General features: G+C 38.2%; 1 protein-coding gene and 4 non-coding genes across 5 annotated transcripts; all 5 read left to right on the top strand.

The window, feature by feature from the left end:
• Positions 1-263: 263 nt before the first annotated feature.
• LOC116716577 (U1 spliceosomal RNA) lies at positions 264-426 on the top strand. Its single transcript, XR_004338544.1, has one exon. It is a non-coding gene; the product is annotated as a U1 spliceosomal RNA (small nuclear RNA).
• A 750-nt stretch (positions 427-1,176) lies between these two features.
• LOC116716581 (U1 spliceosomal RNA) lies at positions 1,177-1,339 on the top strand. Its single transcript, XR_004338548.1, has one exon. It is a non-coding gene; the product is annotated as a U1 spliceosomal RNA (small nuclear RNA).
• Positions 1,340-2,724: 1,385 nt separating this feature from the next.
• LOC116716579 (U1 spliceosomal RNA) lies at positions 2,725-2,887 on the top strand. Its single transcript, XR_004338546.1, has one exon. It is a non-coding gene; the product is annotated as a U1 spliceosomal RNA (small nuclear RNA).
• A 6,345-nt stretch (positions 2,888-9,232) lies between these two features.
• Positions 9,233-9,396, top strand: LOC116716575 (U1 spliceosomal RNA). Its single transcript, XR_004338543.1, has one exon. It is a non-coding gene; the product is annotated as a U1 spliceosomal RNA (small nuclear RNA).
• Positions 9,397-11,017: 1,621 nt separating this feature from the next.
• LOC116716574 (2-oxoisovalerate dehydrogenase subunit alpha, mitochondrial-like) lies at positions 11,018-20,749 on the top strand. Its single transcript, XM_032557414.1, has 8 exons — positions 11,018-11,291; positions 13,967-14,146; positions 14,220-14,306; positions 14,380-14,488; positions 15,469-15,630; positions 16,836-17,042; positions 17,725-17,866; positions 19,415-20,749. The coding sequence occupies exons 1-8, from the start codon at positions 11,175-11,177 to the stop codon at positions 19,755-19,757; spliced, it is 1,347 nt and encodes a 448-aa protein (XP_032413305.1). The 5' UTR covers positions 11,018-11,174; the 3' UTR covers positions 19,758-20,749.
• Positions 20,750-22,287: the final 1,538 nt, after the last annotated feature.

The following is a 22,287-nucleotide window of genomic DNA, read 5'->3' on the forward strand; positions in this document are numbered from 1 at the left end:
TTAGTATAGATTTTGTTTTAGAAAAAATATATTAAAAAATATTAATCTATGAAGTTTTTTACTAGAAAACCTCTGGGATAAACTAACATTTCTGAGTTTTTCTAAGTTTCCTATTTTGAGTTTTTATATAAATGTTTTATTTCTCTGAGTTTCTGATTGTGTTTAGTTAAATCCTAAAGTGACTCAGCGAATATTTAATTTCCCACCGTGAGTCAGAACCAGATGTGTGAAGTTGCTAATCGCCAGCCAGAGGAATGAACAGCATACTTACCTGGCAGGGGCGACTCCATGATCCTGTAGGTGGATCACCCAGGGTGAGGATCAGCCATTGCACTGCGGCGATCTGACCTCTGTGAATTCTCCACATGGGAGAATCTCAACTGCACAATTTATGGTAGTGGGGGACTGCGTTCGCGCTCTCCCCTGGTATTAATGTCAAATTATAAATTTCTTTGTTTAAAAGTCAAAAATTTCAGTTTTTCTCAAAGATTTGAGATTAATCTTGAAATCTGAGTGGAAATTAACTACTCCTATTTTGATTATTTCAACCTTTATTTGCTGTAATACACCACTGTAAATATGAGACATAATCTGAAATAATCCAGCTGCTCTGCCTGCTTCCAGTATAAACAACCAATCAGAGCCAGGAGGCGGGGCTTAACGCTGTCAATCACGCATGTTTGTCCTGCTAAATTTGCTAACAGAGAAACAACTTAGAGTTACAGTGAAACCGTTTATCCACGGCCATTTGTGGCTATGCTAACTAGCTTAGCATTCATGTCAGGCTATGCTAGCTGCAACGTAGCAGAGAGCAAAGGGGGAAATTAATCTCAAGGCATTAAAGCCTGTTTTTATATATAACCAAATCTCATTATTTCTCAAGGTAATTTACACCGAGGGGTTCTGGTCGGGTCCTGAAACTGGTAAACGGACCTGGTGGAGCACAGAGAGAAAAATGAATGAATTCAAACACTAGAAAGCTTCTGGGATTAATTTCAAAATTTCTGAGTTTTTCTAAGTTTCCTATTTTGAGTTTTTGTATAAATGTTTTATTTCTCTGAGTTTCTGATTGTGTTTAGTTAAATCCTAAAGTGACTCAGCGAATATTTAATTTCCCACCGTGAGTCAGAACCAGATGTGTGAAGTTGCTAATCGCCAGCCAGAGGAATGAACAGCATACTTACCTGGCAGGGGCGACTCCATGATCCTGTAGGTGGATCGCCCAGGGTGAGGATCAGCCATTGCACTGCGGCGATCTGACCTCTGTGAATTCTCCACATGGGAGAATCTCAGCTGCACAATTTATGGTAGTGGGGGACTGCGTTCGCGCTCTCCCCTGATATTAATGTCAATGATAAATTTCTTTGTTTAAAAGTCAAAAATTTCAGTTTTTCTCAAAGATTTGAGATTAATCTTGAAATCTGAGTGGAAATTAACTACTCCTATTTTGATTATTTCAACCTTTATTTGCTGTAATACGCCACTGTAAATATGAGACATAATCTGAAATAATCCAGCTGCTCCGCCTACTCCCAGTGCTTCCAGTATAAACAACCAATCAGAGCCAGGAGGCGGGGCTTAACGCTGTCAATCATTCATGTTTGTCCTGCTAAATTTGATAACAGAAAAACATCTTACAGTTACAGTGAAACCGTTTATCCACGGCCATTTGTGGCTATGCTAACTAGCTTAGCATTCATGTCAGACTATGCTAGCTGCAACATATCAAAGAGCAAAGGGGGAAATTAATCTCAAATATCGAGATGGAAATTTCCAAGTTTTCTCTAGAAAATTCCTGAAATTAGTTTGGAACGTATAAAATTTCCTTGAAATACCCGTCATGTTTCTGAGATTAATCTCTAATATTTCTGAGGTTTTTTCTAGACAAATCCTGAAGATGAAAGTTGAAAATTGGCTAGAAAAACTAATTTTCCACTGGAATATTTTCTTGATCTATAGAATAATCTTAAACTTTCCGTTTTTTCTTGTTTGTTTTTCTAGACAGTGTTTTATTTTGAAAAGCTGACTTTCATTTCTTAAGAACACAAACTAACAATCTCTGAAGTTTTTTACTAGTCTTATGGATTCTCTCTTTTCCTCTGTCTCTTCTAGCCTCTTTTATCTGCTTACACGCACACGCTGCAGCTTACTTAACCATGTTCATGTGTGACTGCTGGCAGTCACATGTAAACAGACTGAACCTGATTAGACTGGACTTTAGGGAGGGAACAGATTTCAGACAAGAATAAAAGCTAAACTCTACAATCTTTGGCTCACCTGGTTCCGTCCATAAGGTGCTCAGTGGCCCGGCGCTGGACGGTGAATGTAACTCTGTATCTGATCCATTTCTAGCATGTTTGGCTTGTAACGTTTGACAATCTTTCGGCATTAAAGCCTGTTTTTATATATAACCAAATCTCATTATTTCTCAAGGTAATTTACACCGAGGGGTTCTGGTCGGGTCCTGAAACTGGTAAACGGACCTGGTGGAGCACAGAGAGAAAAATGGATGAACTCAAACACTAGAAAACTTCTGGGATTAATTTCAAAATTTATGAGTGTTTCTAAGTTTCCTATTTTGAGTTTTTGTATAAATGTTTTATTTCTGAGTTTCTGATTGTGTTTAGTTAAATCCTAAAGTGACTCAGCGAATATTTAATTTCCCACCGTGAGTCAGAACCAGATGTGTGAAGTTGCTAATCGTCAGCCAGAGAAATGAACGGCATACTTACCTGGCAGGGGTGACTCCATGATCCTGTAGGTGGATCACCCAGGGTGAGGATCAGCCATTGCACTGCGGCGATCTGACCTCTGTGAATTCTCCACATGGGAGAATCTCAACTGCACAATTTATGGTAGTGGGGGACTGCGTTCGCGCTCTCCCCTGGTACTGATGTCAAATGATAAATTATGTGATACTGTCAGAATTAATTTATACATGATATTAAAGACATAATCTTATCCTTAAAACTGTTTACTTTAGTGTAGTGATACTTGATTAGGAAGCTCTTTCAAACTAAACCACTGGAAAATACATTAGTTAGTGCTGAAGGGAAAGAATTACATGATATTCAGTGTTGAGAAAAAATGATTATTTTTAGTGCTTAATACAGTTAATCTTACAGCATGTGTAAAAGGTATATTGAACATTCTTATTTTGAACAAATTTCTTAATTTTGAACAGGTTTGTGTTAAGGATTTAAAACTAAACTATTGATGGGTAAGTATTCAAAGTACAGGAACCAAATGCAGATCAAAGGGGATCTCTCAATGAGGCTCCTGCTGTGTTATCAGAGGACAGGAGGCCATAAAATTAGCATCTGCTGGAGGGCACTATCACTTGAGCCTGGAGGAGAGAAGTCTGTTTGGTTCACAGAAGATCAAAAGTCTTCCAGAACCAACATCTGGGATGGTGTAAAACTGAATACAACATAGAATGTTGAAACAACTAACATTTAATTTCTAAGACATTTTTCTAAGTACTAATAGCATGTTTTTAACGAAGATTGTATTATCTAATTTTAGAACTACTAATCTAGTAAATGATGAATGTATTTGAAAATTGTACTATCTGTGACAATATCAGAATCAAATGGAAATTGTTTGAATGAAAATGTTTTGTTTAGTATTAGAAAATTGCTCAGGATTTATGCTAAATGGGGTTTTGGAAAATGATTGTGTTAACTTGTATACTTAACCTTTCCTTGAACCAAATTACTGGATTTAAGTTTGTCCTGAGAATTTATGTAAGGAGAGATAACGGGAGAGACTCTGGATTCCACAGGTATCTGTGAAATCTTATCTTATGTTTTTGTTTACCCAAAATGACTGTAGAATCCAGAAGGCCAGGACGCAGCTGTTTGCTCTTTTGTCGAACCAGAGAGCAAATGGCCTTTGATCTTTGGCGTAAATTAGGGGGAGTTCTAAGTTTTTCTGAGTGTCCAAGGTAGCTTCCAGTTGGTCAACCAGAGGTACGCCTTAATTGAATATATTAAAAAGGAAAGACACACGTTCAGTATAAGAGTTCGTGCACAGGAGTAACAATTCAGAAAGCTGCCACTATTTTGCTTTTTTGCATCAGCTCTCTCCAAAGACGCGTCTTTGCCTTTTCTTTGTCTTTTCTTTCTCTATTTGTTCCTGTCTCAGGTAATGAATGTATATCTCTGTTCCTCTGCGTTTTTGTTGTTAATTCATACGTTGCTTTGTATGGGATTAAACTCTGTAATTCTGTGACGTCAACACGCATTGTTGTTTTCCTTGTGGCCGCACGTCGCCCGCTGAGAGGACCTGGGATCCAGAGGAAGAGAGAGCCAAACTTTTTTTTCCAAAGTTAATTTATAAATTATTCTTCCTTAACATCAGCATATCATCTTAGAAATTTATGGTTTTTATTAGAAACTTTATGGCAACCAGCAGAATCAAGAGAAAGGGATGTTTGGGTTTTTATCTAAATTGACTAGTAAATTAACACAAATTGAGAGAGAGAGTTTAGATCGAGAAATGACAATTAATTTGATAACTAAAGCTCCAGGCCTAGACGGCTTGCCAAAGGAATATTATTTTGCTTTTTGGGAACTTCTTAAAGTTCCTCTACTTCAGGTTTATACAGAAGCCTTTAATGAAGGCACGCTGCCCGGTGCCATGAACCAAGATATGATATTATTATATAAGAAAGGTCCTCAAACTGACCTTTAACCTTATTAGGATTTGATGTTAAAAACTCTATTTTTCCGTTTACAGTCAGTTATTCTGAACTTTATAGATAAAGAACAAACCTGTGGATTCCAGGATGCAGAATGTCAGATAGTTTAGCTCTGATTCGAGACAGAAAACTCCTTCTGTCTGTCTTAGGAATAGATTTAGAGAAAGCCTTCGATAGTGTTAAGTTTCTAGAAGAAATATTATGCCAGCTCCATTTTGGAAATGTGTTCAAAAAGTGGATAAAGCTTTTATATAATGAATGTTGTAATGTAGTGGAAAACGGAAATTTAATTCCCCCTTTTACAATAAAAGCAGGAGTCAGACAGAGTTGGCCATCGTCTCCCTTATTGTTTATTACGGCAAAGGAACCACTGGCACCAAACGCTTCCAAGCAGCGCTTGGTGCTCAGAGGGGATCCCCGCCCCAAAGCTCCTTCCCTCCTGCCTCACCCGGAGAGCCAGGCTGCCGCTGCTGGGTCCTCTGTTCGTGGAGCGCCGGCTCCTTCGTCCACGGAGGCGCAGGCGATTCTTCTTGGTGGCTGTGTCCTTGGCTCGCCACCTGCATCTCCTGATGTTGCTCTTTTCGCTGCCGCCATCTGGATCACAGCCACGGGGGGCATCTGCCTGCGCCTGCTCACCAGCAAGTTTCTGGAGGTCCAAATGGCGTCTTTGATGGTGGCTAGTATTAAGGAAGAATAATTTAAAATTAACTTTGGACAAAACGTTTGGCTCTCTCTTCCTCAATCTTCCGGGTTCTCTCAGCGGGCGGCGTGCAGCGAGAGTGAAACAACAACGCTGCGCGTTGACGTCACAGATCACAGAGTTTAATCCCACACAACACAACGCATGAATCAATCAACAAAGCTGCAGAGGAACAGAGATATGCATTCTTTACCTTATACAGACAAACATAGACAAAGACAAAGACAGACAAAAAACAAAACAAAACAAAGACGCGTCTTTGGAGAGAGCCGATGCAAAAAAGCAAAAATAGTGGCCGCTCTCTGAATTTTTAGTGCTGACACGAAGTCTTATACTATAGGCGTGTTTCTTCTGTTTAATATATGCACCCAAGGCGTTCCTCTAGTTGACCAACTGGAAACTCCCTTAGGCACTCAGAGAAACTTAGGAACTCCCCCTAATTTACGGCAAAGATCAAAGGGCCAGCTGGTCTCTGGTAAAACAAAAGGGCGAACCGCTGCGCCCTGACCCCCTGTGATTCTACGGTCATTCTGGGTACAGAACAACCTGAGATAAAATTTCACAGATACCTGTGAAATCTAAAGTCTCTCTTTCCCAAGCTCAATTTATTGCCCTGCAGGAAAATGCTAATTTTATGGCCTCCTGTGCTGTGGGTGCTTGCCCATCTGGCTTAATTTTGAATGCTTAACACAAACCTGTTCAAACTAAAGAAATTCTGTTCAAACTAAGAGTGTTGACTATACCTTTTACACATGCCGTAAGATTAACTGTATTAAGCACTAAAAATAATCATTTTTCCTCAACACTAGGGTGAGCCACATCTCAGCAAAGTCCTTTTTCGGGATTGTCTGGTGGCTCACCCCTTACAGCACTAGCTGTGCATGGTGGACCTCCCTTGCTGGCAGGTGTGGGAATTGCAAGGAGCCGGCCTTCGCCCACAGGTCCACAGCAGCGCTGCACTCCCACACCAGGTGCCTCACCGACTCCGGCGCGCCACAACCGGGTCGGGGGCAGATGGACGTTGCAGACATGCTGAGGGAGTGCATAACGGCTCTGACCGGCAGGATCCCATGAGCCACCATCCATGACATCCTGGAGTCTGTTTGGAAGGACGGGATGGCTCACGTTGCGCCAAATGGTGGAGGCGTCTCTGTACTGGAGGCCGCGCACCGGAGTCACTGGTTCCCGGTCCTGAACATCAGAAATAATAAAACGATGGTTAGTTAAAATCTTGCTCTCTTCTCCTTCCAGTTTAAAATGCTCCATTTTTAGTATTGTGTAGCACATTTTTCAGTTTTCAATCGCATAAATTTCCTTTTTTTTCTTAAATTCCTCAGATCAATTAGTTTTTATAGTTTATTTTTTCTAACATACTTTTGACGTTTTGAGCTCACACATTTTTTTTAGAAAATTTTTTGAGTCTTTTGGTGAAAATTCACTCTTTTTTCTCTATGGCTCCAATTCGTGGTAGTATCCTGTTTGTGCTGCTCTGCCACAGACATGCATTTTTTTGTAATGAACAGCAGGAGGCAGCAGTAGGACAGCTTATTATGTAACACAAAAAAGAAACAGGAAGTGATTGGACTTTACTCCAATAAACATGTTTTTTATGTTTTCTCTCTTTTATAGAATAGTTGTTAATAACATGTCTGTACATGTTATTAACAACTATTCAGTGATGTACATGTCTGTCGTTGGTTGTTGGGGTTTTACAAGAAGTTTAAAACAAAGTGGAAATGTGAGAGTTGTTCATTAACTGCAGCTGTGATAGTGCAGCATTGAATTGTGGGTAACCAGACTGTTTTTAACGCAAATATCTAACATTTTCCTGCTCTTTACAACCCAGTTCTTCTGGTCTGCAGAAACTGGTGTAGAACCACAGCCTCCAGGCTCTGGTTGACCTTGTGAAACACCATGAGTCAGTTGGGTGTGAGTGTGAAAGACATCCCTGAGACTCCCAAGCGATTTTAACTTACCTGGCAGGGGGGTACATCATGATCAGGCAGGTGGTTCGGCCCGGGAGAATCTACCTGCAGGAACATGATGTCAGCCCTCCTTCCAGGTGAGTGGCTCAACTGTTTATATAAATAGCAACCTTACCGTGAGAGTGAGTTTAAGAAAAGCACTGCAGTAATGATTTCAACTTTTCTCATGATTGGTTCCAGAAGAAATCCAGGGTGTTTCCAGCTACAAGGAATTATCAAGAATAAACCTTAAGAAAAAGTGTGGGCCTGAATTATTAGCACAACATTTCCACCAAATGACTCTCAATCAACAGTGACTTTTCTCTTACAGGCTTTCGTAGAAGCTGAAGATCTTTCTTGTCAACAGCCATCACTACAATAACACATCGTGTTTAATTTCCCTTTGGTATAAATAAAGTATTCTTGAATTTGAATTGAAATATCCAATTGTCTGTGGTTGCTAGGGAAGAATTCTAAACATTTGGCCAATCAGCATCTCTGAATTTGATGACTAAGGGAATTTTGCGCCTGCCATAGGCCATTCCGGAAAGTTCTGGGTTGCCATGGTGACAAGGTTGCTGACAGTATGGGGGGAGCTTAGATACGATTCTCTATCTTGAATCACAATGGCCAGGATTACTACAGATGGTCAATAAGCTACAGATTTGTGCGATGCAGCCAAAAAATTTTTTTTTGATTAACCTTTTTTCTGACTGATTTCATGCAAAGAGTGTTTGTGTCCCAATAAAGCACACACATAAATGTGTGTAATTTAATGGAGCTACTGTAGTCTGGCCTACAGAGATTATTAGGGCCATTTTAGGTCAAAGAAAAATAATGTGTCCACAGAGCAGTAAATTTCCACCCAAAAACCTCAAATATCTATTAGTTTCACATATTTAAAGGTTTTAAGACTGCATTTTTCACATATGTACAAGAAATGTCTATATCCTCAGTCCAAGTTGTTCATTTGTAAGACACTTAACATTTTTCATCATCCGGTATCAGAACAATGTCTCTCAGAAAGGAAAAATCTTGATTTTTGAACTGCCTTGTCGCCGTTCAAAATAAATCAGATTTGATGCTTCAGACGTTTTGTAAATCACCAGAGTTTCAGTGAACTTTTCCTCAGTCTCCCACACCATTTTTTTATGTAGTCATATTGATAGTAGAAAGACGAGGAACACTTTTGAATTAGCATCTATTATATTAAATAGTTTGCAGTTTAAATAATCCGTACCTCAAATTTTAGATGTTTTTGTAACTCAGTATAAGGCAGTGAATACTTGAAAGGCATATTAGTCTAAATCAGTAGGAAGAATAGCATACATACTTATTTTGTGACTGATTTTGTCTCCTGTTGACAAGAAACACATTTAGGGAAACAGTCAGTTATTGTGTACCTTTGCATTGAATCAGTTTCTTCATCCCCACTAATGCAGTTTCTCCTTAAGAACAGCAGGTGGCAGCAGCTCGTCGTAAAGAAAGGAAGTGGTTGAACTGTAAGTAAAAGAAAAACTAATAAAATGTTGGTGTTCTGTTTATAAAGTAGTTGTTAGTAACACGGTAACGTTTATTTGACTCCTTATGTCTGGTTTTTGAGGCGTTGGAAGATGTTTAAACAGTGAAAATATGTCAGTTGTTTCTTAGCTAACAGCGCTGCATTATGGGTAATCAAACCTTATTTTGAACATTAAATCTAAATTTTTCCTGGTTTCTATAGCCCAGTTACCCCAGAATGTTTTAGCTAGTGGAGCACTAGCCACCCAGCTCTGTATTTGCTTTAAAGCTAACAACGTGTTGTGGCACCGTGAGTCATGTGGGTATGTCTGCGAAAGACATCCCGGCGTGAGAGACGAGCAACTCATACTTACCTGGCAGGGGAGATACCATGATCATGAAGGTGGTTCACCCAGGGTGAGGCTCAGCCATTGCACTCCGGTTGTGCTGACCCCTGCGAATTCCCCAAATGTGGGAATCTCGACTGCATAATTTCTGGTAGTGGGGGACTGCGTTCGCGCTCTCCCCTGATTCACTGTTAATGACAAATATAAGTAATATAACATAGCATGTGAAACTGAGCCTTTTAGAGTTCATTTCTGACACATGATGTTGCAGTTCAAAGTAGCTAACAAAAGAAAAGAGTTCCCGCTTTGTGACCCTGAAATGGATTTTTCTGGTTCAAAACAGAGCAAAATGGATCACAGCGAGTACGATAACGGAACAGATCTTATGGACCTTATAAGAAAGACTTCTATTATAACCTTGAGGATTTACTACCTGGTGTCGAGGAGATCCACATAACTCACTATCTGGAGCTGCAGACTTCATATTATATGACGAGCCAGATGAAACCTGGAGCATAAAATTATTTTGTTTCAAGTTGGGTCAACCATTTAGGATCAAAAGAAACATTACATGGCTGTTTCTGCCGGGTGAGTTGTACTATTTTAAGTAATTAGTCTATGATAACAATGCTATTGCTAACAACAAACTAGATATTACCCATGTTATTTATATGAGCTTGGATCTCCCGGTAAATAATTTAGTTAGCTTCTGTAAAGCCAAATTCATGCTGGAGTTGTACGTTAATGTTGAGTTGTTGCTGGATTCAGGTCCAATGTAGGTCAACCATTCAGTGATCTGCAGAAACCCGGATGTTCTGTGTCACACGAATATAGTCCGTAGCCAGACAGGAACCATGTGGGGGAACAGTCACAGCTCACTGTGACTGTATAGCTGGGTAGGTTATTTTTAATTTATTTACCTTTTTTTTTAAGCATAAAAGTCCAACTGAATAAACATAATTTTTTTCTGTCCGGGACTCGGCACTGAGCTAGCTGCTAACAACATTAGCACTCTGGGGACTACCACGCTAGGGCGTAAACATAATATATCTTACCTTAATATCTGAAAATACAATTTAAACGATGCGATCGTTACCTGTTAGAAGGTGGGCGTTGGAAACTCTGGCGTTAGTTTCCACATCTCCTGTTTTTAGCCATAGATTGATTCACATTTCTCCTCATTTTTATGTAAGTTTTTTAAAATGAACTCCCTTCTGACCAACTATCTGCGAAAGACGAAAATAACGTTGATCTTTCTCTCTATTAGAACGGTTGAAACAACCTTAGACTCAGACTTTAGGCATTTTGATGCTGGATTTACAGAAGTAAACAGGCTCCATTTACTTCTTGCCCTCCATCTGCATTGGGTGACGTCGATGCTACGTCATCTGAAACCCAGCAAGAAAAAGTGCATCTTGGCCAAAAAACCCCAAACACATCTAGAAATGGAGATAAACTGTCTAGAAAAAACTTGAAATTGTTTTGTTTTTTTTCCTTTTATAAAAATTTCTACAAAGAAAAAAAGAAGAAATTTCTGTATTTAAAAAAAAAATCTTCCTTTTTCTAGAATAAACTCAGAAATTGTTCGGTTAATTTCAGAAATTATCTATAATTTCTAAAACAAAAATCATTTTTTGGAAAAGGGGACAATTTGCTAGAAGACACTTGAGAAATTTTGAGATAAGTCTCAGAAATTCTGTTTTAAAAAGTTGTTTCTAGAATTACTGAACAGCTGTCGATTGTATTCTGCTTTTTAAGAGGCGAGCCCGATCAGTGTCACTATCTGGCCTAAAGGTGGCAGTGTGGCGTCACCCAACCGTAAATAGCGAAAGAGAAAGAGTGATTGGGAGCAGTGGAGGTCTGAGAGTTTTTCCACTTTATCCTGTTGAAGTCAAACTCGTTACTGTAACCGTGTAGCAGTACTGTTTCTGGGATTTCTACCAAGCGGCTGAAGAATTCAGATGGCGGCTGTTAGCGGTATGAGCAGAATATCTGGGTTATGTCGTCATGCTGTTCGGCAAACGGCTGCACTGAAGACGCCGAGGCTGCTGCAGCAGCGTCGGTCCTTCATAGTTACTGTGAGTTTAAACGGCGTCACATCAAACTGAAATACAGATTTAAAGATGGGTTTAGTTGTATGTAACCCACAAAGGTCTCCAGAGGATGCCTCATTTTGGCCTAACTCGGTGGAGTGATTGCGCATTAAAGTCGCTTAGCAAAAAGAGGGTCATGGCGAGCGTTTTATTTGGCTGCCTTGGTGCCAAAATGTACATGAACGCGTTATATGCGTCATCGAATTCTCGCGATAGTTTATAAACAACATACTTATGTTAGCATCTCTGAGACTAATGCAGGCGACAAATAAAGCAAAAGACATAACACCCTAATGGAATAATACGACTTCATTATAAATTCGATGTTTTTGCGTTATTTCCATTCGTTCGGACCCTGAAACCCAGCTATATAGCTAGTTAGCGGCCGGCTAAACTTTTGGCTAGCTTCCTTTCTATTGGTCAAACAAAGGGGTGTGAGGACTCAAACCAACCAGGGCACCAGCTATTTTAGAACACCTACATGGCAGGCTACATACGGGTACCAATAAGCTTTGTTGTAAATGTTGAAGGACGTACTTTCAGCAGTAAACAAATGAAGTGTATAAATAAAGAATAAAGGTACTGTACTGTATGGGCAAAAATTCAACATATGTGCTTTGTTCCAAAGGAATGTGCAACTGAGATGGTTAATTAAAAATGTATCTATTTGCACATTAAATACTAATCAGTGTAAATAAGTAACTGCAATAGTAAAGTCATACAGATACCAGGACGAATATGTTTTACCTCCTCCACTGTAGTGCTGCTGACCGTTCGTCAGGTGTGTGGCAGTATGGAAACTAGTTGAACATGCTGGACTGTAGACTCTGATAACCAGAACTCAGAACCACCGATTTAGTCCTTGTTGCTCTTAGGCTACGTAAGACTTTTTTGACGTCTCCGTTTCAGGAGTGGCTTAATGCCTCATTTGGCATTTTTACCGGCTTTTTACCTTTTTCCACCACACTTTTTTCTTCCACTCAACTTTCCTTGAATATACTTGGACAAAACACTCTGATCAGTCAGCTTAAATAGCCCTAACGTTTTGTGGTTTATCGTTCCTGTAGAATGTGTTAAATACTGTCTTGTCCATAATTTTCTAGGCCACTTGAAGGTAACATAGTTACTTGATTGTACTCTAAGATGGCACTGTGTTCCTTTGGAAATACATAATGCCACCCCTTTAATATGTAGAAATCTATGTAAAGTTATTTTACACTTATGGATTAAATCTTATTAACTGAAGTGTCAGATTGAGCTGAAATATTACAGTTTATTGTATTTTGTTTAGTGTCCATATTAGACAAGTTCAGGTATCCGATGATAAATCTGCATGAGGTGGGCAAACAGGACAAGGATTTAGTCTTTAGATTTGGGAAAGAAACAACTTAATCAAAGTGTTGTTGTTTTAGTTAACCTGTGGTGCCACCTAGAGGTGAACATGATCTTCTCAGAGCTGGTTTTATGAGTCTATGGTGACTAACTGCTTTAACGTGCTTTAAAACAGACTAATTAATACATTTTAAGATTTTCATTCAAGCAGGAACCAGAAATATCACTTTTTTTATTATTTTTTTTAACCAGACAATAGAAGTTAAAATCTCACCACTTATTTTGTCTTGAGGACACCCAGCTGGTGGACGCTGTGTCTTCATTTGCTCCAATGCAAATATAGACTTCACGGTCCGTTAGTCAGACACTCCCTTTGTGCTGCACCAAGTCTTTGGCTTCTAAATAGGCAAATATCCATGCAGTTTTTCTTTCCTTTTTTGTTAACATGAAAACAATTAATCGAGTTACGATTTATTGACAATGAATTGCTTATTAAATCTAAATTAATTCCAATAGATTAACTAATAACGTCCGCTTAGATCTTCTTTTAGTGTTGTAGTTTGGCCGCCTTCCAGCAGAGGGCGCCACTGGTCATCCATAAACGGAGCCGTTGTTGGACAGGTTGAAACAGAAACAAAGATCGCGGAGATATCTAAGAACGGGAAAGGGCAACGGTCCAAACGGAGTCCGGTTTGGGATGGAAAATGCACTTTATGCGGTTCTGTTTTGAAATATACACACCGGAGAAGCTTAATTTATCACTTTAATGGAGCAATGTCAGCTTTTTATTAAAAAATTACTGATTTGCTATGAAGTTGAGGATGTGATAACATAAAGCTTAGTGTTAATTTCTTCAAGAGTAAACACAAACGGTACTTCCGTATAAATATCTCTGTACATTGGGAAAGAAGTGCTTAAGATATTTTTTCTTTTCATCTTTATTTTTCTATTCAAAAATCTAAGAGGTTTCTGTTGTGTTATGTTTTCTAAGTTTAATAATGTGAGAAAACCAAAAAATTCAGTTTATTCAGTCAGTGTTTTTCAACAGCTGATGCAAAATAATGTTAAAATTTAAAGTATATATTTTTAATTCAGAATATTCTGAAAAAATTGCTCTTCCTGTTATGGAAATAGAAGAAAAAACTCAGGTTTTTAAGAAAATGGCTGCTTATCAATTAGTCGACTTTAGATTAACTCATTAATAGATCTCTTGCATCCCTAGTTCTACTGTTTTGTATCAAGAATTACAAAGTAATCTAGTCAGATCTGTAGTTACTCACATACTGGAGGCTTTTTGAGAATAAAAGGATGAATTTTTCCTCCTCCAGGCTGTACAGCAACAGCAGCAGCCCTTTGACTCGTCTCTGGAAAAGCCCCAGTTTCCTGGCGCCTCAGCAGAGTTTGTGGACCGTCTTGAATTCATTCAGCCCAATGTTATTTCTGGGATTCCCGTGTACCGGGTGATGGACAGGCAGGGCAACATAATCAACCCCTCTGAGGACCCCCAGGTAAATCCACTCTACCTGTATGTGTCGTTGTTAAAGTTCACATTAGGAGCTCTGCTGTTTGTTTCCCGTTCAGCTCTCCAAAGAGACGGTTCTAAACTTCTACCAGAAAATGACGCTGCTGAACACGATGGACCGGATTCTCTACGAGTCTCAGAGACAGGTCCGGTTTTTACTTCAATGTTTAACCGGACAACAGGTGCAATTTGATGTAAGATGCGATTGTTTGTTTTCAGGGTCGAATCTCCTTCTACATGACCAACTACGGAGAGGAGGGGACGCACATCGGCAGCGCTGCAGCTCTCGAGTCTAATGATTTGGTTTTTGGTCAATACAGAGAAGCTGGTACGAAAAAAGCTGTTCTTATTATACTTTACGACCTTTAACCCTGTAAATGTCATTGTTTCTATTCAAAGTATTGCCTGAGGATTGTTTTGCATTTCATGCATTGCTTCAAAAGTATTTACACCCCTAGGGCTTTTTCACTAACTCCAGTGTATTTTATTGATTTTCTTTTTTGTGGTAGATCAACAGAAAATAAAAATGGAATAAAATTTAACAGGTTTAATTCTGGTTTCATTTTACTTGAGTATCTTTTTTGCATATACACTGCAAAATAAATGTTATCAAGTATTATTGATCTAGTTTCTAAACCAAATGTCTTATTACACTTGAAATAAAACCAAATTAACCTACAAGAACATTACAGCAAGATACAGGCGCTTGTTTTAAGTCAATAATTGTTGAAGCTTGATTTATAAAATGGTAAAAATCCACTGGCAAATTATTTCACATGTTATATAAGACAATAAGTGAAATAATCTTCCAGTGGAATTAGTAATTTTTCATAAATATTAAGGAATTATTGACTTAAATTAATCTTCTATAGTTTGCTGAAAAGTTACTTTTAAGTTAGTTTTGTCTTATTTCAGTTCCACGAACGATCAGGGTTCTTGAAACTCTGGAAAGCTGAATGATATAAAAGCATTTTTTGCTCCAATCTGATGGTTGAATAACCTAAAAAACAGATTAAAAAACAATAAATATCTTTGTTGTTGAAATCATAAAATGATTTAGCAACAAAAATGGTTTTTTTAGATGTATAGTTTTTGATTAAAATGTCATAAATTACAGACCCTGCTATTAACTCGATTAAAACATTTTCATCCAGTCCTGCAACTAAAATAAATGCCAATATATGTCAAACATTTTCCTTCCAGTTGAGTTATTCGCCACCTTGATTCTGTATTTCGGTTCCGTTAGCTGTATGATGACCGTTACCGTTTGTGGTTTTCATATATGAATATTCCCCTGTGGCTCCTCAGGAGTGCTGATGTACCGCGGTTTCCCCCTGGATCTGTTCATGGCTCAGTGCTACGCCAACGCCGACGACCTTGGGAAGGGCCGCCAGATGCCTGTCCACTACGGCTGCAAAGATCTGCACTTCGTCACCATCTCGTCTCCTCTGGCCACGCAGATTCCTCAGGGTGAGGCCGCACAGCCACTTGTAACTAACAGGGTTCGCCTGAAATCCTTCAAAATGCTCCAGTCAGGGTTTTTCAAGACATGGAAAGTGCTTGATTTATGGAAAAAGGTCCTTGAAAATGTTTGATATTCAAACTGCGCAGTCTGGTAATAAAGTGGAAGCTAATGTTTCATTAAAAGCCTAAATTTGGAAAACATTATTGCACACACCTAATAAAAGAAACTTTTTTTTCTCACTTAAATAATCAAGTCCCAGTTAAAATTCCTAAAATTATTTCTATCTGTTAAATGCTGGAAACATCAAACATTTTTAGATATTTTTTTTGTAACTTTCTATGATTTCAAAGGTTTGTGAAGATACTGTATTTATGTTTTAGTTGTTTAATTTGAGCAGGAAGGTTATTTACCTTAACAAAATGTTTGGAAAGAATTGAATTCTATATAAAGTCCTTTAAAAATGTTCGATATTCAAACTACACAGTTTTGTAATAAAGTTCAATCTAACGTTGGATTAAAAGCCTAAATTTTGAAAACATCACATATAGTTGAAACTTGATGTTTTCATACACCTAATAAAAAACCTTTTTTTTTCCTCACTGCTTAAAGTTAAATCAGATTAAACTTTTTTTCTTTTAGGTCATTAATAATTACCTAAATTATTTCTATTTGCTGAATGCCAGAAAACTTTGCAATAACATAATTTTTTTTTAGATTTTTCTTGTAGCCTTCTTTGTATTTTGTGTTTAAACATTTAATTTGAACATCTAATTTACCTCAACAAGATTTGTTTGGGTTGTTTCAATGTTAAAAATAGTTATTACTCCTAATTACTTATTGATCTGTGTAATTGAAATATATGTTGTCTCATATTTTATACGTTATACAACATTACTAAAATTGGAGGATTTTTATGTCAAATTAGCGTTTTATTCTCAGATCAGTTAGGCTTGTAGGATGTATGAGAGACATTTAAAAACTACATTTTGTTTTATATCAGTTCGTCTCTGTTTTGTAATGTAGATTAATATCATAAAACATCAAGAACAGTCATAAATGATACCATATAATATGTAGTGCTGGGGAAAGTTTGAAAACTCCCGTTTAAATGCTTGAAAAGTGCTGAAATTGTACCATGGGAAAAGTGTATGAACCCTGATTTAACCTCTGATATGTGAATGTTGACGCTGAATGTTCCTGTTTTTCTCAGCGGCGGGAGCTGCGTACGCGCTGAAGAGGGAGAACATGAACCGGGCGGTGATCTGTTACTTCGGGGAGGGAGCGGCCAGCGAAGGGGACGCACACGCCGGCTTCAACTTCTCAGCGACCCTCGAGTGTCCGCTGATCTTCTTCTGTCGCAACAATGGCTATGCGATCTCCACCCCGACCAACGAGCAGTACAGAGGCGACGGCATCGGTGAGACGGTTTTAAAAATCCAAATGGGTTGATCAGTTAGGCGTAGACAGAGTTGGGTAGTAACTATTTACCTGAGTAACTTTTTGGAAAAAATTTACTTATAGGAGTATTTTTACTATGCTGTGCTTTGAGTAATTTTATTATAAAGTATCTCTACTCTTGAGTAAAACTTCTGGATTTTTAACCACTGAATGAAATTAAAATATCAAAATGTCCACTTAACTTTAAATTTTGGTCCGTATGATTATTTAATTTTTAAATATTAAATGATTGATACTTGAGTAGACTTTTTACCAAAATAACTCTTGAGTAATTTCTTGGATGACTACTTTTTACTTTTACTTGAGTAAAAATATGTTGAAGTATTGCTACTCTTACTTGTGTGCAATTTGTTTGCGTACTCTAAACACCTCTGATCATTCATTAATCTATTGATTATTCTGACAATTAATTATTTATAAAAATTGATTTAAGACTTTTTAATACATTTTTGGCTTAATTACTGCACCGAATGTGTTGTTCTTTCAGTGAATGGCCTTTTTTTAGTCTCTATAATCCAGTTAACGATTAATAAATTAGTTGACAATTATTTCATCAATCGATTAATCACAATTAATTTGATTAATCATTGAATTAATTGACTAATCAAAGAAATTATGTATCATTTCTTCTTTTTCTCCAGCTGCTAGAGGGCCTGGTTATGGCATGCTGTCCATCCGTGTCGATGGAAACGACGTGTTCGCCGTCTACAACGCCACAAAGGAAGCGCGGCGCAGGGCTGTGGCTGAAAACCAGCCTTTCCTTATCGAGGCGATGACTTACAGGTTCGCAGTTTGATCTTTTTTCCACGCACTCCATCCTCACTTCCGAATCAAAACATTAACAGTCAAGTAGTGAGAGAGGGGAAGAATTAAAAAAAAGACGTGTGCAGCAAAGGAAAGTTACAACAGTTATTTCTTTCAGCACAATAGCAGCTTTATTGTTATTAAAATGCACATTTAACCTGTTTAATGAAGTTGGGATTTCACCTGTCCAAAGATCATTTTACATCTAAACAACCAGAAGTTGTCAGACGTTCCTGACAACCAGAAGCAGACAGTGCTTTTGGATTTGATTAACAAATTCTTGTGAAGGGGACATTTCCACAAGTTGTCTGAAGGAAATACTTTCACTCTCAAATGTTTCAGGTGTTCCCACTTCAGACCGGAATCGAATTACTACTAAAACCTCTTAGATTAAGCCGACAAAGCCTCCACAGTGTGAATGGAGTAAAATGTCTCTAAGCTTCTTCCTCATAAAAATATAATCACTCACAATATTTTCATTGCATTAATTCTGGCCCAAGCAGTGCAATTCACCAGCAAATTAGAAAAAAATAATAATTTAAAAGTGTTGCTTTTCTTTATTGTAAGACATTAGATGAGATAACACTTAGCAGTTGTTATTGCTCATCTGTTCATTTGCCTTTCACTGAACTGCTAATAAAGGATTATTATGTTTTAACACAAGTTCAACAGGTCTAAATATAAATCTGGTCCTTTGAAAAAATTTAGTGAAATAAAAGCAATTTAATTCAGCAGCAACCTTTTAAGATTTTGTCTCCAGTAGTCTTGGACCATATTGTCTGTGTTGATCAGCTGGGGCCTGGTTGATTTCTGAATTCTCCTCAAAGAAACCTAACTTGGTGCATATACACCACAAATGACTATTGATGCAAATTCAACACGTACCAATAACCATACCAGAAGCTTGAAGTAGAGACGTATCTTAGGGTGCACTCACACCAATCCTGTTTATTCCACATTAATCGATCTCTAGGTTGTTTGTCTAGAAAGTCTGGTTCGTTTGTGGAGGTGTGAATGCGCAATCAAACTCGAATATCTACGCGTCAGCATATCTACGTGTTAGGTTTGTCATAGTCAAGCTAGCATGAGTGACCTACGTCCCTCACCCTCCCTATATTTTTTTCTTAAAACTTTTTCCTGACCTTGGAGTCTAGTTGCTGTAGTGTTGACAATTAGCAGCAAAGCACTGCGTCCCCTTTTGTTTCATATATCAAGCGTACATTTAAGATTTAGTGCATTATGTTAACAACTTGACAGCTAAAACCAATGGTAGCCATTGTCGGCTAGCAGCTTTTTGCGGGGTCTTGCGTCACATTGCAACATGTCTATATTTATATTCAGTTTGAATATAGTTAAAGTTTATTCTAATTCTATATTTAAAGCGTAACAAAGGTTCACGGTGCAGTTGGATTTGAATACCAAATTCTTGATAAAATCTCCTCTCAGGTTGTTTATTTGAAGGAACTACTTTCCCTCTCAAATGTAAAAATATGAAAAGCCTGATGGATGTTTCTGGTCCTTCCTCAGAATCGGGCATCACAGCACCAGCGACGACAGCTCGGCCTACCGCTCCGTGGACGAGGTGAACTACTGGGACAAGCAGGACCACCCCATCTCCCGGCTCAGGCACTACATGACGGCGCGCGGCTGGTGGAGCGAGGACGACGAGCGCAGCTGGAGGAAACAGTCACGCAAGACTGTGATGGAGGCGTTTGAGAGGGCGGAGAGGCGCCTGAAGCCCAACCCAGAGCTGCTGTTTACCGACGTCTACCAGGAAATGAACCCCACCCTGGCCAAGCAGAGAGAGTCCCTGTTCAGGCACATCCAGCAGTACAAAGAGCACTACCCCCTCGACCTGTACGAGAAATAACCGCCATATGCAATAGTGTGTGAGGACTGGAAGTAGCTGCACACCACATGCTGTGTTCATGTAACAGTTTTGATGTGTCATTGCACATTCTGCACATATGCTTTCAAAACAAATGATTTCTAATGGTTTTTGGTGCCTTATGGTAGACAAAAGGCACATTTTACCTAAATGAGATGGTTTCTTTTAGGGCCGGGCGATAGATTTAATTTTCTTTCACGTGTTGCGTTTCCATAGTTCAGTGTGACGTCATCGTGCCCGGGGCGGCCATCTTGTTATACAACTTGAATTCAGGTCAGCTCTACAACAGAACGTCAGGGCCGGGCTACAATTTTCTTTATTTAACTACTAGAATTACTAGAATTTAAGACAGAAAAAAATGATAATAATGACATAATATTGCCAGAATAATTGTAATAATAGGAGAATGAAAATAACTTTAAAATGAGGAATGTTGAGCATCTTGTGTAGTTACAGTTAACTGTTAGTTAGCAACTTCTCTTAATTTTAAGATGTTCTTCATGTAAAATTGTTTTTATTTTGATAATATAAACATATTCTTGTAATTAAATAAAATTTGTGTAGCCTGGCTTTAGTTACTCAGTCATACAACTCACAGAAGAGATGGTTGAACTAAAAGTTAATTTCAAAAATATTTCCTGACATTTGTAATTTCTTTTTTAGAAAAGAAAGCAAGAAAAAAATAGATTAAAATCACATCTGGCATGAAAAATATTGATTTTATTTTGAATCCATATTGCCCAGCCCTACTTTTTTTAAAAATCCAGATCAAACAGATTAATTAAATTGAAAGCAGGATGTATTATGGAGAGTTGACCTCTATTTGTCATTGCATCTTTCCCTTTCAACAGCTGATAAGCAGGTTTCCTCGTGTGTCATTGGGTTTATCCGTTAGTTTTTGTTTGTTGAGATGATGTTACACAATGTCATTTTTCTCAAAACTGTAGATCTGTTAAAATAAACTGTAGAACATTGGTTGTCTTCAAGTATTTATTTAAAAATCAACATGATATTAAAGGAAAGGGTAGATGAGATGTAATTCTATATCCATCTGTTCATCTTTGTCTACTTGAATTTATAAAAATGTGCCTTTTTGTTTGTAAGCCCCGGGTGAGGCAGTGTAGTGCTGTTCCTCGTCTATGGTGGCGCTGTTTTACATACGAATGAAGCAGGCAGTTGGCGCATGCCCATTGCGGTCTCTTTATTGACCCTTTGCACGTGACGTCACTCTCTTCGAAACTGCCCGCTCCGCCATGACGGACGTCAAAACAACATGCTGTCTTGTTAAATCTGTAAAAAAAAAAAAAAAAACGCACGTGCTAGCCTAATGTCGCATTTATTAAGTTGATTTTGTAGTTAAAAAAATAATACAAAATGTCAGGGTGCTGCAGAGTAGGATGAAAACTAAACTTGTAATTTTATTGTGTAACTTTTAATGAGGAAAGATGCGTTGGCGATGGATGGCAGCCGTCAGTCATAATGACCGGCAGCCCTCGGTGTTATCACGGATTTGCAGCGAACACTTTTTACAAGGTAAGACTAACGTTCATATACTTTATAAGTATGATTAGAACATCAAATATCTCTTTATGGAGAAGACGGGAACCATGGAAAATTAGGTCATGTAGCCTAGCATGTATGGAAAAAAACTGTTAGCATCTTGTCTTTTGTAAGTTTTTAATGCTGCTTTGGGGAAACTCCGTTTATGACACAATGATATAAATAACTGTAAATTCGGGCAAAGGCGGCAATTTGAGCGAGGAGGTACGGGCCGGTTTCTAAGCTAGCTATTTCAAGCTTTTGTAAATACCACTGTCTATGAGCCCCAACCAGGTGTGTTACGTTCACAGACAAATTAGCTCGTCTTGAACGAGTAGAAGCCATGAATAAACTGACAAAAAGAACTTTGAAAAACAATTTTAGTTGCTTTGTTCAATACTCCCGATCCTCACTTCTGACGTCCATCATGGCGTTTTAAATGATTAAGTGACGTAGTTGCAAAGGGTCAATATTGCTAATATATTTATTTAATTAACCATGTTGACGTTCAACACAATGTCTAATATATTTAATAAATGTGAATGATAGTCTTTCTGATTGGCTGAAAATGAATGTGCAAGTTGAGGTGAAAGTACCGTGCCTCACTGACGGAGGGCGCTGCTGAGCCCAAAAGGACAAACGGTGCTCTTCTTCAAAGTCATCAAACTTATGAGGAAGAAAGACAACAATTAAACCAAAATTAAATAGAATTAAAGTTAAAAGATATTTAGTTAATTTAAGTAGAGATAACTTGAAAAGTAAAATTTATCTGATAATATTTTGTTACCTTAAACAGTTGTATAACAAAATTTAATTCTTGAGTGACATTCTGGTCCACACTCCAGACCAGTGGGTGGCAGTAATGCACCAATTTTGTTGTTTGCCAACCACCAAACAGAAGAAGAAGAAGAAAAATCCAGTCAGAACTTGGAATAAAACCGTTCAAGGTTGCTTTTCTTCTTGACAATCATCC

The sequence above is a fragment of the Xiphophorus hellerii genome, unplaced genomic scaffold, assembly GCF_003331165.1.
Source record: "Xiphophorus hellerii strain 12219 unplaced genomic scaffold, Xiphophorus_hellerii-4.1 PGA_scaffold_71__1_contigs__length_207192, whole genome shotgun sequence".
Lineage (NCBI taxonomy): Eukaryota > Metazoa > Chordata > Actinopteri > Cyprinodontiformes > Poeciliidae > Xiphophorus > Xiphophorus hellerii.

Coding starts and splice junctions, on each gene's coding strand:
- LOC116716574 (XM_032557414.1), top strand. CDS start 11,175: ATGGCGGCTGTTAGCGGTATGAGCAGAATATCTGGGTTATGTCGTCAT. Junction 11,292..13,966: donor GTCGGTCCTTCATAGTTACT/GTGAGTTTAAAC, acceptor TTCCTCCTCCAG/GCTGTACAGCAACAGCAGCA. Junction 14,147..14,219: donor ACCCCTCTGAGGACCCCCAG/GTAAATCCACTC, acceptor TTTCCCGTTCAG/CTCTCCAAAGAGACGGTTCT.